General features: G+C 40.8%; 1 protein-coding gene across 1 annotated transcript in view; it reads right to left on the bottom strand.

Annotated features, from left to right (window-relative positions):
- The window catches only part of LOC126148844 (ras-related and estrogen-regulated growth inhibitor-like), a 167,943-nt gene that overhangs the window by 40,822 nt on the left and 111,798 nt on the right, over nucleotides 1-15,323 (bottom strand). Inside the window, exon 4 of the mRNA XM_049915779.1 lies at nucleotides 962-1,038. Within this exon, the coding sequence (XP_049771736.1) occupies nucleotides 962-1,038 (77 nt within the window). The remainder of the gene's footprint in view (nucleotides 1-961; nucleotides 1,039-15,323) is intronic.

The following is a 15,323-nucleotide window of genomic DNA, read 5'->3' as shown; positions in this document are numbered from 1 at the left end:
AGCAACACAGACTGAAATCCTTGAAACGTATGAGTATACCCGAGGATCTGTTTATTTAGAATAAACAGATCTCGCAAAATCTTTGCGTTATTCTTAAAAAGGAACTGTACCAAATTAACCGCACACTCATATCGAACTAATGTAACCGAATGCTTTGTCCATGATGGTAGAGTAATGCGCACAGAAGCGTTCGAATCACAAGGCCCCGACGAACAATGCATGACTTATATTTGTGCGATAATACGTTCGCCTCGCGCCAGTGGCGGGGGAGAGGACACGTTGCCAACTAGGCACCTGTACCTCGCGAAACGAGACTACCGACCCCCTTCTACTAAACAGCAGCTTTGCTTTTGGCACAAGCTATCTAAAGGATGGGTTGGCACTAAAAAGCTACGACTCTACCAAGGTCTCTGAAAAGGCTAGAGCAGATTTCAAATTACTCATATCCTCCCATCTACTCTCTTTCTCAAACACATACTCACATATAGACACACACAAACACACACACACACACACACACACACACACACACACACACACACACACACACACACACACACACAAACAACACATACACATGCATGCAAACACAGACACATACACACACGGGGAAAAAATATATATGAATTCAGACGCACTCTCCTTTGCCAGAGGCTATGTGTGGATGTGGCAGCGAAAAAACATACAAGAAAACCGGTCGCTGTCAGCACTTTAAGGAACAAGTTGCGCTGAAAAAATATGAAACGGGTCATACTGACCACTCTTAAATCTGAAGCAATGGAAGAATGTATACGGCTGTGTTATTGAGGCAATGTTGATCTAAGCTTAGAGATATGGAGAGGTGAAAAACAAAAATTTATATGGACAGCACAATGTCAAATAATGAATGCAACATGAAATCACCGTACTCTTGCGTGAGGCAATGTGTGTGTACTGCAAGCTGAGGCAACGCTTTACGTACCGACTCTCCAGACACGTCCACTATCTCTACGTCTACCGGCCCGTTGTTCACGTTCACGGTCTGCCGGTACAGTAGATCTGGAAAGAAGTGTTACACACAAATCAGCGATGTATCTTCGCAAAGACAACTAAATAGAAGCAGAGTAGCTTCTCGAGATGGATGGTACAAGAAAATGCGCAGTCATCTGTTCCTGTAGAACAAAAGGAATTCAGTAATGAGTTCAGAACTATCGTCGTACAGTCCTGCTAGACATGAGGCATTAACTGTAACTGAAAAGTGTATTTCCAGAGAGCTTTTTTCCAAGGAACAAAAAACCATGAAATGCAAATTTTACATAACGTACTTTTCCTTGTTGAAGCGCAGTTTTTGTCGCATAGCTCCATTTTTACGTTCTTAATGCAGACTTAACAAAAAGAAACTTCTGATCGTTAGAATGTGATCGATAATGCACTTTGGGTTTGAGAATAACTGAGTTTCCAGCAAAATCACTGATATTATATACAGAAATAAGTACAATTTTTACCTTTTTAACGTAAAAAGTCAAATATCTTTTTCATCACCACAAACACTAATTAAATTATTGAATCAGGAAAAATAGTATTTAAAATAGGCTGAAAATACGGGGAAAAGGTTTTATGTTTCATAAAAAAGGTAGCACAGTGTGGATCAGTTATTTAAAAGTTGATTTACACATCAAGTCTTTTTTGGTTAAGGTTTCTCCCACGTGGCTCCATAGCAGCTGCAAGGAATGATCATCTTTTCCCACTTTTTAACATTATGTGCTTATGTATTGCAAGTAAATCAGAATAATGTTCTTTGCAAGAGTTCCAGATCTCAAGAATCAGCATAAAGTGTCTCTATTGGCTGTTTAGAAACGCGAAAGTTGAGAAATGCAACGCAAAAAAGAGATACTTCATTTTACACACAACAGAGATTTTCTGGTAGAGCTTTGAACAGGATAATCTCCGCACCGACAAAAAGAAAAAAAAAGGAAGTAGTAGCAAGATGGAAAAACGTCTAAACAACGTTTTATAATCTGAAACGGAATATTAGTCTGAGATGGAGACACATCACGTATATTAGTCTGAGCTTTAGACACATCACGTTGAAAATAATCTCTTTAGTTCATCCTCATGCTCTGGAGAACAGTGGAGCCCTTTTGGAAATTGTTCTCCTGGAAAATACTATGAGCAGTGAGGAAGACAACTGCCTTAAACGATGGTAGTGAATGACACTAACTGAAACATGTTCTATAAATTTACAGAACCATCAAACAAGCACAGGTCCCACGAGAGTACCGTCCGTTTCCCAATGAGCACAGTACATACTTTTATCACTAGTGACGGTCCGCTTGTATCGGCCATCCATGCGACTCTCTTTATTTATGCTAAGTAATAAGGCTAGGTCGACGTGAAGGAACTGCCGCTAAGCGACAGAATTAAACTATATGTGGGGGATAAACCTTATATTAATTTTTTTTAAGCTGCTGTAATAAAAGTAACATCCCGCCGCACAGTAATTCGTCTCGCTGGGGAATGCAGTACGTAGCCTTACCAACGTATGCGGTGACCGCAGTATTATAATGGGTCTACCAGCAAGGGACATCCGAAGGCCAATGTCACCTATTGAGAATTTAAATTTAACTCTGTACTAATCAGTATTTGTTTTATACAGAGTGAACATTAATGGTTCAAATGGTTCTGAGCACTATGGGACTTAACTTCTGAGGCCATCAGTCCCCTAGAACTTAGAACTATTTAAACATAACTAACCTAAGGACGTCACACACATCCATGCCCGAGGTAGGATTCGAACCTGCTACCGTAGCGGTCGCGCGGTTCCAGACTGTAGCGCCTAGAACCGCTCGGCCACTCCGGCCGGCAGTGAACATTAATAAAACCGACAAACTGCAGGGGCAGATTCCTGACTACATAGCATCCGCGTCACAACAGATGTTCAAAGTGCCCTCATGGGATGCAGTGCACCAGGTTGTCATGCAGGATACATATAATTGTACTTCGACTTACACCATGTTGGCGGACCATTTGGCTGGAGCTTGTGCTCGGGTTAGAATCAATACTCTCTAGAACCTGTTCCTCCACATCTGGTGTACGCGCAGTCTGCCGCCTCGTTGCACTATCGTCTGAAAGGACCCGTTATCACACAAACGCCCGAAAGGTCTTGAAATGTTGTGTGATGTGGTTAGTGTCTATGAGGATACTTGATTTGGTGTAGCCGTGCTGCCTTTCGACCGTTTCCATCAGCTTCGTCATACACAAACACTATCTAGGCTTGTTACCTGTGTGAACACCGGATCATTCTGCTGACTACAGTACGCTGATCAATTAAACAGCCTGCGACACACGTGGAATACACGGCAAGTGCGTAGCGTCGCAGGTTTGTTCCGAGAGAACGTTTGCTTTAGGATAGCTAGCTGCATATAACTTCGGGCGCTGACATCTGCCGGCCTAACCGGGAGACACGCTCATCTGTCACTACCTGCCGTGGGAAAGCTATCCAGTGTCTCTTATTGGACGCGTAAATTCACCACCTATAGGTACCTAAATAAATGATATTAAATATTATTCAATCATTTTAAAAATCTGTACACTATCTTTTGACATTCAGGAGAAGATTGTATCCCAAGTTTCAACTTTATAACTCTCATAGTTTCAAAGATAAAAAAGAATTGCTAAAAAAGTCAAAAACCGACACTTGGGAAACTAAATTCAGTTAGGAAATATAATAGTTTATCCTTTGGTATCATCTAAAAAATAAACAGAACGAGCATTTTCATATTAAAACTTTTAATTATTTTTCGTTTTTGTAATATAAAACTCAGACAAAATTATTATTGATGTCTAAAATTGTTGTGGAAGTATATATGAGTGAAAGAAAGTGTGTACGTGGGACATTAGTCAAATTTTACTGTTGCAGTATATACCATCTTAAGTAACCTGCAAGAGTTACGCAAGCCTGTCGTGGGAAAATCTTCATAGGGAATTTACCCACTTTGCTGACGACGTATGTCTAGGTGTGATTGCTATTCTAACAGAGCAACCAGAAAGTCAGCTGGAGTATTATCTATACCTAAAGGATGTTTCCAGATTTATAGCCTTTTCGATTATTAAACATTACTTTAATATTTGTGTATCAGAATGACGTAGATGCGTCTGTATGTAAGGATTGGTGCAGGACAATTTTGACGCGAGTATGATCATGAGCGAACATTCTGACTGGCAGCGAGTATGGTTAGCCAATCAGAATTGAGACGGTTCCCACTCGTTACGTGATAGTTATACTGGGAGTGAGGCAACAAGAGGGGAGTCTCTCGCTAGCTTTGAACACGGACGGTCATGTTACTAGTGTGAGTCAAAATAATGTGTAAAATGGAGGAATATTGAGTTCCTTGCGTTTGATATGTGTCGTGACTAACGCTGATGTAGTTACGGACAGTTTTGTGAAGTTTGGAAGTTTCAGAACTGCACTGTTGGGATGATATTCGCGTGTGAAAATTTGGCCTTCGTAGTATCCACGTGGCATGTTTCAGTATTCAACCACTGAGCTTTTTTGGCGAGCAGTTTCTTTTTTGAAATCCACCAGAAGGACTGAATGTAATAACTCATGTTAGTGGTGGAATTAATGACTGTGGAAATGTTGTTCAGCTCGGGTCGAATTTCGACAGATTTCTGTGCGTGCAAAATGAGTGTATGAATTGTGAACTTGACGAAAATAACCAAGAGTTTAAATGTGGACTGAACAGTACCGTTTCTTTGGTTATAACAACAAACATTTCTGTGTGGAAATTTCGGACATTATTTTCCAGAAGCCAATCCATTATCTTACCGCCCGATAAATTTTTTATTGACAGTTTTTCTACAGAACTTCATTTCAGTGATTGTAGATATTAGATGGTGTTTTTTACCAACGCTGCTTTTACATCATCATGTAAGTATCTACGTTGCCGAGTGAAGGGACTTAGAGCAGACGCCGTTCTGAGGTAGGTGAGTTTCTAATTTGCATCCTGCACAGGACTCGGAATTTCAAACCCCGCTACATCGCAAATGGTCAAAGGAACTTTCATTCGTTAGTGCCATCTACCGTGGCAACGATTGCATTTCCAGACACATGAGCATAGGACATTTTTTCCTCCATTTTCAGCCAAGAATCCGTCCCAGTATTTTGTCGCTTTTAATACTGTTCATCCTTTATAAGTAGTGGTTGGATGTAACGATGTACATTGCCCCAGACCAGATTATTTGAATGAATGTATTGTTAATACTGCTTGGAACATTAAGAGAACAGATTTAGAAGGTACAGTGCTTTTAATATATATTTTAAAGAAAACAGCCACATTCTTCAAGAAGTACGTAGTATTTCTAGGTATGTAGGGAAAGTATGAGTGGCAAAGTAAACTTTTAGTTTATTGCACTCAGAGCAAGATTCTTGTTTAATATGAAGAACATTATGTGAAATTAGAACAGAATATTCGTTTGTTGGAACATACAAATACTCTCTGAAATTCAGATTTTAGATTTTGGTACGTAGGAGAGAAGTTAAAATGTAGTCACGTGTGTATTTAATACCACAAAAGAGAATGTGAACCACTATCCAAAGCGTATATTCTAGTATTTGTGTATTAGGACCCTACTGATGGACGTTTCACTTGGCGCAAGACTTAATATTACTAATGAGGAGCTCAGAAATGGGAATCTAGAACAATTAGATGCAAGTTGCCTGTTATTCCAACACCCATAACAGAAAAACGCCAAGCTGGCAACCATGCTGGATTTACTGGCAGCTGAGTAATATCAGAAAGACTTCGACTGACAGAGCGCGAGTGCGAAATCTACAACCTGAGACGCTGGGTTGCTGTTTCAGCTCACCTCCCATGGCATATGCTGTGGCGCTTGGAAGCTTTGGGTAGACTGCATAAGGCCGTTGTTCCAGACAGTGGTCCTTGGTTCGACTGCGGAAACTTCAAGGCGGAACAGGTGGTAAGACTAGACAATTTGATTTGTCTGGAGCTGGGAATTTTGCGTCTGATGACTTCGTGTCGAAACAGGTAACCAAAGAGTACCAGACTTAAAATTTCTCCTGCCCAGAATACTCCTTTGCTTTACTGACATATTCAGAATTAGCAAAAGGGGCGTGCTGAGAAATAAAAGAAATAAGGAAAAAATTAGGTACATAGTCTCTCTCGGTATTACTCATCTTTCTCTAAGTTTACCCTTAATTTAACAGTGATATTAAATTTAACATTAAACCTAGAATTCGTTAGGTAAATAGTTTCCCCAATTATTACTCATCTTTCTCTTCTCTAAGTTTAGCCGTAGTTTAAAAGTAATATTAAACTTAACATTAAAGCTACAATTCGTTTGATGTCATGAAAACAGATATGTCTTGCAGCAGTTTTGACACTTCACTTTGTGGAAAAGTCTTTTTTATTGACTCTACGCGTCTGTTGCTGCAACCTTGTACGAAATCTATTTGTAGCTGTCAGTTGTACAGTGAACTTCAGTGCGAGCACCTGTGCCATCCGACCTTCACCTCCCCAGTGAGGTCCAGAGTGCAGGTGTGGTTGTAGCTCTTTGTGAAAATGTGACAATGTTTTTTTCAGTCTTGAACTGTGTAATTCATCTCGAGTGAATGATGATATTTAGTAAAACTTAAAATTTTACGTTTCTACCGGGCGAAGAAATCAAATAATGTTTAGGTATATGTATATCAAAGGCTTGTGTAGTCTCTTTGTAAGGCTGATTAATTGTTTTTTTCCGTATGTAAAAAAGACTGGCAATTACTTTCCTTCAGTTTTTTCTCCTTCTTGTAACTTTTGGGAAGAAAGGTCCATACACGTGTTCCTCAGTAATAACGAACGTCTCAATAGTCAGATGTATAACATGCTTACTAAATACCGAATACTTATTATTTTTTAGTAGCTCATATCATGGATCAGTAGGTTGAGTTTTGTGACAAGAATTAGCCGCATTGGTCGCGTTTTGCACAGTCGTCATTGCGGCCATCTTTCTGAGGTAATTACTAGTTACGTTTATCACATATAACCTGCATGTTTTATCTTAACGAAGTCCGTTCCATCAGCACGAACAGAAATTGATGACATTATAATTTTGATGATTCACGGTCATAAAATTTTAAACCAAGCCAGTTAATTCTAAAAGAAATATTCACATATTTAATGACGTCGAGAGAGAGAGAGAGAGAGAGAGAGAGACCGAGAGAGAGAGAGAGATGTTTAAGAAAAGTAATATTATTAAGAAAACCTCTTTCACCAATGTAAAGAGTGTTTTTGTTTGCTTTGAAACCACGATTCGCTATTGAATCAGTCCGACATTGTTGAAACTAAAATATTTTCGTAATTCCTTCTTTGCTCAGATCGCATACAAACGACTTTACAATGTCTGTTTGTTGCCACAGACCTCAACTGACATGATATGTGGCATAGGCTTTAACTTGCGATGAGACTCTATTCCTTAGCAAGACTTACCCTATTAACACTGCACTGAATTACCACATGCTTTCATGTCCTGACAGAATCACTATCCATTTAGTGAGAGCGGTCCTATATATTTTGTATTTGCAACAGGTAGTCATAAAGTTTTAATTATGTCCTCGATAAAATCAATCTGCGAGCATGAAAATTGGTGACGGTGTTCGTTCTGCTCTATATAGTCATATTCACTCTTCTGTGAGACATATTTCTTACAAAAACGGATCACTTGGCGTAGAACTTGGTTGTAGAAATATGCGTTTTGGTTGACGCAGAAACACGTGCTGTCGAGGTGGAACATGTCTTCCAATCATATGAGTACATTCTTTTTGCTTCTGTAGCAACATTCATACATATAATGCCACGGTTTGCGAGATACTGATGAAGAATTATTTACTTTTGATTCACGGATACCGTTCTTACTAGGTCAGGTACCCAGACTGGCCTCATAACGAGATTATTTCAATAACCTCAAATTACTTTCCTCCTACCTTAAGAATACGTTTTCACACAGTCTGACACCCCTTGGAGAAGGGATGTAACGGACAATGTCCCGTTTCTAGAGTCCATCGTCCGATTTGCAGCGACTGAACACTTAAACAGACTTCTTGTCAAAGTAATTAGTAATTATCTTGTAACCTATCAGGTGTCACATCAAAGTGACCGCTTTCGTTTTAATGAATACATTAATGAATAAAATGTGTACTCAATATTTTCTGAAGAATTAACAATGAAAAGTATTTAATGGTTTCGACTGATAATTCTCAGTTACCAATAACATTGTTAAAGTTTTTGTCCCATGTCTGCAACTGAATAATTGTCAGTTACATACTTTTGTCACATTCGTTTCCTCTAGTTTTATAGACAAGCATCTTCAGTAGCCCGAAACATATACAGTTTTATCTACAAATTCAGAAAAAATATTATCGGAATCATTTTCCTGGTCTCAGAATGGAGTCACCAGTATTACTGAGGCTATTCAATACATAGATTTCCAGAGGAAGAAAACACATAAACACATTGTAACACCACACAAAAGGAAATTTTTGATACTCAGTGTCTTACTATGCAAACTAACACACAGATTTGCGAATAGAATAAATAAATAAGAACTCTAAGTTGTATATAAAGCAAAAGCACCCTCGTTAGCAGCATAGTCATGATTTCACAAATAAAGGAAAAGGGGAACGAATAAATAAGCATAGCAAATGTGTTACCCGAATTCAGGAATAGTATCATGTCTAAATTGTATTACTAAACGTAATTAAAGCTAAGAAATAATAAAAATCACACACACACAGACACATACACACACACACACACACACACACACACACACACACACACGCACACACGCAGGTACACACAGACACACACACAAACTAACACACACACACACACACACACACGCACACACACACGCACACGAAAATATTCATACATACACAGATTAATTCGCGGATCACAGACACCACAAAATACTGCACAAATGTATCGCTAAGCCAAGCCAATATCATGTCCATTGCACGTTTAACATACCAAGAAAACACATATTCAACCAGAGAGCATCTAATCTCACTATAACCTAGGAATAAATGTCATTGTATATAAAATATCGTGCTACTTGTGTATTTTAACAGTGATCTTATTTAAAGCCAATGAAGACTCTTTTAAGGAAAATGCTTGTAAATTGTATCCATTTATATATAAAATGTTAAGGTCCGAGTAATTTTTACGTTGTTCACAAATCGCAACGCCTTCTACACTTTCCACGCAAAGTTTTCGAACGTGCTTCTGACCAAAAAGCGATTCTACTAGTTGGATTCCTAGGTTTCTGTTAATCATGTCTTTTGCATTCTTCTCGTGATACTTCCATAGAAATTTTCGACTCCTATCATATTTATTTCTATCTGGGAAGTGGAATACCAGTTTTGCTAGATTTAGCTTTTTTAATATAACGAAAAACCTTTTCATCCCCTAATTATCCCTCTTAGCAATGGAACTCCGAACAATCCCTTCTTAAACTACGACTACAATATAAGATCAGTATCACCTCTAGTTTCAAGTTTCAATCCTTAGCAGTTTGGTCTGGGTGATGATGACGGTATTTCACCTCTTTTGTGGTCAAATTTCCAAAAAGAGTAAAACACGTATTTCCTCGTTTCAAACCGAGAAGCCAGATACCAATCTTCAACGATTTAAATTTAAAATTGTTTTCACAATGAATTATTCTCATTAAGAATTCCACGTCCTATTTCACCTCCTTAGAGGCTGAATGTCCAAAAACAGTGAAAGTCGTTTTTTTATTTCTAAGAGAGAAGTTAACCACAGATTTTCATAGATTTAGCTTCAAGAATGCTTGCATGATGAAATATTTCCGCAAAAACTTCATGCCCTGTTTCATCCCCCTAGTTTCTGATTTTTTTTATTTCTAACCAAGAGGCCAAATTCAAATTTTAATAGGTTTTGCTTTAAAAATACATTTATAAGGAAATATTTTCATAAAACTTTTCATTTCCTATTTCACCCTCTTAGGGGTTGGTTTCCCGAAAACACAGAAATAAATAATTTTTTTTGTGGAACCAAGAAGTCAAATACCAATTTTTAAAGATATAGCTTTAAAACACTTTAGTATTTCTTTAGTAAGGATTTATTTTCAAAAACAACTTACACACACTGTTTTACCCCTATAGGGATAAAATTTTCAGAAATGCTGAAACAAGTATTTATTTATTTCTGACCGAGAAACCAAACACCAATATTCGTAGTTCTAGCTTCAAAATTTCATTAATAGCGACATTTTCGAAAAAGCTATTTCACTCCCTTAGGGATGGAATTTCAAAAAATCCCTATTTAAACGACGCCTGTAGCATAACATGAACTCCCTCTGCAAATTTCAAGGTTCGGTCCTCAGTGGTTTGGGCTGGGCGATGATGAAACAGTGAGTGAATTTATCGGTCGGGACATTTCCTTTTATATATAGAGATTAAATTTAAAACAAGATGTCTCGGTTAGTTGTATCTCGCATTTCTACATGCTAGTACGTGTTCCTGAAAAAAAAATTGTGCCCCTGAGTTTATACCCTTGCTTCTTGAAATAATATTTTCTATCGGCAATGTTTAAGTTTGTATACATAGGGATGTGCTCAGCATTTTATTATGAAGAACGCAATTTTATATTGGAATTCAATGAATTTATCAAAACAGTTCCCTTTATAATTCACTTTTCAGCTATTGAGACTTAGCTGTTAATCCTCTGAAGCGATTAGTCGGACTACCAAGGGTTCACTGCTGTAATCTTAGTTTCCTTCGCTCATGTCACTAACTATATTAGTTATAATTTCAAAAATTTCTGGTCCAAATAGTTGAATTTTTAAAAGAAGAATTTTTGGTTATCTATACATACTGGTTTTTTATTAGAATGAACTCCTTGTGGCGAGAGAAAGAGTTTTCATTATAAACATTTTACGAATTTTCATTTAGAAAAATTCTGTTGTAAATTTAATGCAATATTGTAAAACCTCTTTATTGTAGGGCGTAAGCACACCTAGTGGCGCGGGCAGTGGCACAGCTGTCATTCCCTTCCTCTAAAAAGAACTGATGCTTCCAACCCGATCTCGCATCCTACACAGCCACACAACAGACGTATTAGATCAATATCCGCTTGTAGTAAGGCGAATAAGGCGGAACATGCACCACATTCTGAGTAGTAGGAGAATCGTTTGTCATGAAATCGCTAAACCATTTCGTCGATCACCGCGAAAGTAGTTTAAGTCGCAGCAAACCAAACTCCTCTCCCTCTCCTCAACCCCATTCCCACTCCCCCTTGCCCTCCCTCCGCTTTTATAAAACCTATTCAGAATTTGACAATTAGATAAAAAAGGAATGGTGAATGGCTAAAAATCAACATGACCCATTAAACTCCAGTCATCAGTGAACTACACTGTGGGAAAAAATTACACTACAGGGCATTAAAATTGCTACACCACGAAGATGACGTGCTACAGACGCGAAATTTAACCGACAGGACGAAGATGCTGTGATATGCAAATGATTAGCTCTTCAGAGTATTCACGCAAGGTTGGAGCCGTTGGCGACACATACAACGTGCTGACGTCAGGAAAGTTTCCAACCGAATTCTCATACACAAACAGCATTTGACCAGCGTTGCCTGGTGAAACGTTGTTGTGATGTCCAGTGTAAGGAGGAGAAATGCGTACCATAACGTTTCCCACTTTGATAAAGGTCGGATTGTAGCCTATCGTGATTGCGGTTAATCGTATCGCGACATTGCTGCTCGCGTTGGTCGAGATCCAATGACTGTTAGCAGAGTATGGAATCGGTCGGTTCAGGAGGGTAATACGGAACGCCGTGCTGGATCCCAACGGCCTCGTATCACTAACACTCGAGATGACAGGCATCTTATCCGCATGGATATAACGGATCGTGCAGCCACGTCTCGATCCCTGAGTCAACAGATGGGGGCCTTTACAACAACCATCTGCACGAACAGTTCGACGACGTTTGCAGCAGCATGGACTATCAGCTCGGAGACCATGGCTGCGGTTACCCTTGACACTGCATCACAGACAGGAGCGCCTGCGATGGTGTACTCAGCGACGAACCTGGCTGCACGAATGGCAAAACGTCATTTTTTCGGATGAATCCAGGTTCTATTTACAGCATCATGATGGTCGTATCCGTGTTTGGCGACATCGCGGTGAACGCACATTGGAAGCGTGTATTCATCATCGCCATACTGGCGTAACACCCGGCGTCATGGTATGGGGTGTCATTGGTTACACGCTTCGGTCACCTCTTGTTCGCATTGACGGCACTTTGAACAGTGGACGTTACATTTCAGATGTGTTATGACCCGTGGCTCTACCCTTTATTCGATCCCTGCGAAACCCTACATTTCAGCAGGATAATGCACGATCGCATGTTACAGGTCCTGTACGGGCCTTTCTGGATAAAGAAAATGTTCGACTGCTGCCCTGGCCTGCACATTCTCCAGATCTCTCACCAATTGAAAACGTCTGGTCAATGGTGGCCGAGCAACTGGCTGGTCACAATACGCCAGTCTCTACTCTTGATGAACAATGGGATCGTGTTGAAGCTGCATGGGCAGCTGTACCTGTACACACCATCCAAGCTCTGTTTGATTCAATACCCAGGCGGATCAAGGCCGTTATTATGACCAGAGGTGGTTGTTCTGGGTACATATTTCTCAGGATCTATGCACCCAAATTGCGTGAAATTGTAATCACATGTCAGTTCTAGTATAATATATTTGTCCAATGGATACCCGTTTATCATATCCATTTCTTCTTGGTGTAGCAATTGTAATGGCCAGTAGTGTAGTACATCCTGCTTGTTTCGCAATTCACTCCGAATTTGTTATTGAAACTTTGCGTACCGAGTGCATGAAATGGTTACATTTACAGATCAGTAGGCGCTTCCGAGGTACCAGATGTCGATCCCTGCTGAAACACCGTATTTGTATGTGGTGTAGCGTCCACCGGCGACAGTGCAGGTGATGACTGGTATCCAATTGATCGTACAGATGGTAAACACTGTCCTGGGATACGTTGTGCCACAATTGCTCGACCTTCTCATGTACTTCTGTAAGAGTCGTTGAAGGACGAGTTGCACGAGTGACTTTTCGTCCCATAATTTCCCACACGCACTCGATTATACATCTACATCTACATCTATACTCCGCAGCCACCTGACGGTGTGTGGCGGAGGGTACCTTGAGTACCTCTATCGGTTCTCCCTTCCATTCCAGTCTCGTATTGCTCGTGGAAAGAAGGATTGTCGGTATGCCTCTGTGTGGGCTCTAATCTCTCTGATTTTATCCTCATGGTCTCTTTGCGAGATATACGTAGGAGGGAGCAATATACTGCTTGACTCTTCGGTGAAGGTATGTTCTCGAAACTTTGACAAAAGCCCGTACCGAGCTACTGAGCGTCTCTCCTGCAGAGTCTTCCACTGGAGTTTATCTATCATCTCCGTAACGCTTTCGCGATTACTAAATGATCCTGTAACGAAGCGCGCTGCTCTCCGTTGGATCTTCTCTGTATCTTCTATCAACCCTATCTGGTACGGATCCCACACTGCTGAGCAGTATTCAAGCAGTGGGCGAACAAGCGTACTGTAACCTACTTCCTTGGTTTTCGGATTGCATTTCCTTAGGATTCTTCCAATGAATCTCAGTCTGGCATCTGCTTTACCGACGATCAACATTATATGATCATTCTATTTTAAATAACTCCTAATGCGTACTCCCAGATAATTTATGGTATTAACTGCTTCCAGTTGCTGACCTGCTATTTTGTAGCTAAATGATAAAGGATCTATCTTTCTGTGTATTCAAAGCACATTACACTTGTCTACACTGAGATTCAATTGCCATTCCCTGCACCATGCGTCAATTCGCTGCAGATCCTCCTGCATTTCAGTACAATTTTCCATTGTTACAACCTCTCGATACACCACAGCATCATCTGCAAAAAGCCTCAGTGAACTTCCGATGTCATCCACCAGGTCATTTATGTATATTGTGAATAGCAACGGTCCTATGACACTCCCCTGAAATCACTCTTACTTCGGAAGACTTCTCTCCATTGAGAATGACATGCTGCGTCCTGTTATCTAGGAACTCCTCAATCCAATCACACAATTGGTCTGATAGTCCATATGCTCTTACTTTGTTCATTCCGGTACTGGAGACAGGTATTGAGTTTGTGCTGGCCTGGGAAGTAACTGCACGTCTTCCAGATCACGTTGAGTTTCACCGGCGGTGTGTGGATGAGCATTATCCTGTTGGAACAACATACCAGCTTCCAGTTTCCAAAACGGCAAAAGGACTGGTTTAAAAGAACTCTGCCCGACCGAGAGCTTGTTAGCGTCCCCTCTAGAAACTGCAAAGATGAACGAGAGTTGTATCTTTTCCACCCAGACCTTAAGGCCTGGGGTGAGGCCAGTGTGTGGGGGACGAATGCACTCCACGGGACAGCGCTCGCCAGGACTACGTCGTACTCGCAAACGACCATCATCGCTGAAGACCACGTCGCGCCATCCCATCTTCCAAATAGTTCGATGACAGTACCAGTCGAGTTGTGTACATCAACGCTGTGGCGCGAGTGGAAGACGAGCAACAGGTGTGTGTGGCCGTAATCTCACCGGTAATAACCAGTTCGCAACATTTATTGCTGACACGCCCGGGTTCATAAGCCACCCTATCTGATCTGTGGTAGCTGTACGATCTGCCACTCCTACCCGTTCAATACGACGATCCTGGCAGCGTCTGTGCTGCGTGAACGTCCAGAATCTCGTCAACGAGTGTGGGCTGTTCACTTGACTACTGATACCAGTATAGTATCATAGCTGGCGCAGGACGTCCAGCTTGTGTGGCAGTTTTCCGAAAGGACCATCGTGTCACTCGTAAGGCCACAATCTGACCCCTTTCAAACTCGCTCAGTTGGCTGAAGGGAACACGATTGCGTCTCCACTGTATGGTTGGCTGCTTGCTCCAACGTTTGCACCAAACTGAGCCTTGTGGCTGTGAGTAAAGGGTAGACACACATGCGCTCTGCTAAGCTGTACCACTACGCTATCTGTTGGCGGACAAAGTTGAAACCATTATTAGCACATCTACTGTCCCCCATAACGGACGTGCCGCAGTGGATACACCGATCCCCGTGAGATCACCGAAGTTAAGCACTGTCTGGTGTGGCCGGCACTTGGATGGGCGACCATCCGGGCCGCCATGCGCTGTTGCCGTTTTTCGGGGTGCACTTAGCTTCGTGATGCCAATTGAGGAGCTACTCGACCGAACAGTAGCGACTCC

The sequence above is a fragment of the Schistocerca cancellata genome, chromosome 2, assembly GCF_023864275.1.
Source record: "Schistocerca cancellata isolate TAMUIC-IGC-003103 chromosome 2, iqSchCanc2.1, whole genome shotgun sequence".
Lineage (NCBI taxonomy): Eukaryota > Metazoa > Arthropoda > Insecta > Orthoptera > Acrididae > Schistocerca > Schistocerca cancellata.
The sequence above is the reverse complement of the archived record's forward strand: the minus strand, read 5'-3'. Positions and strand labels throughout refer to the sequence as shown.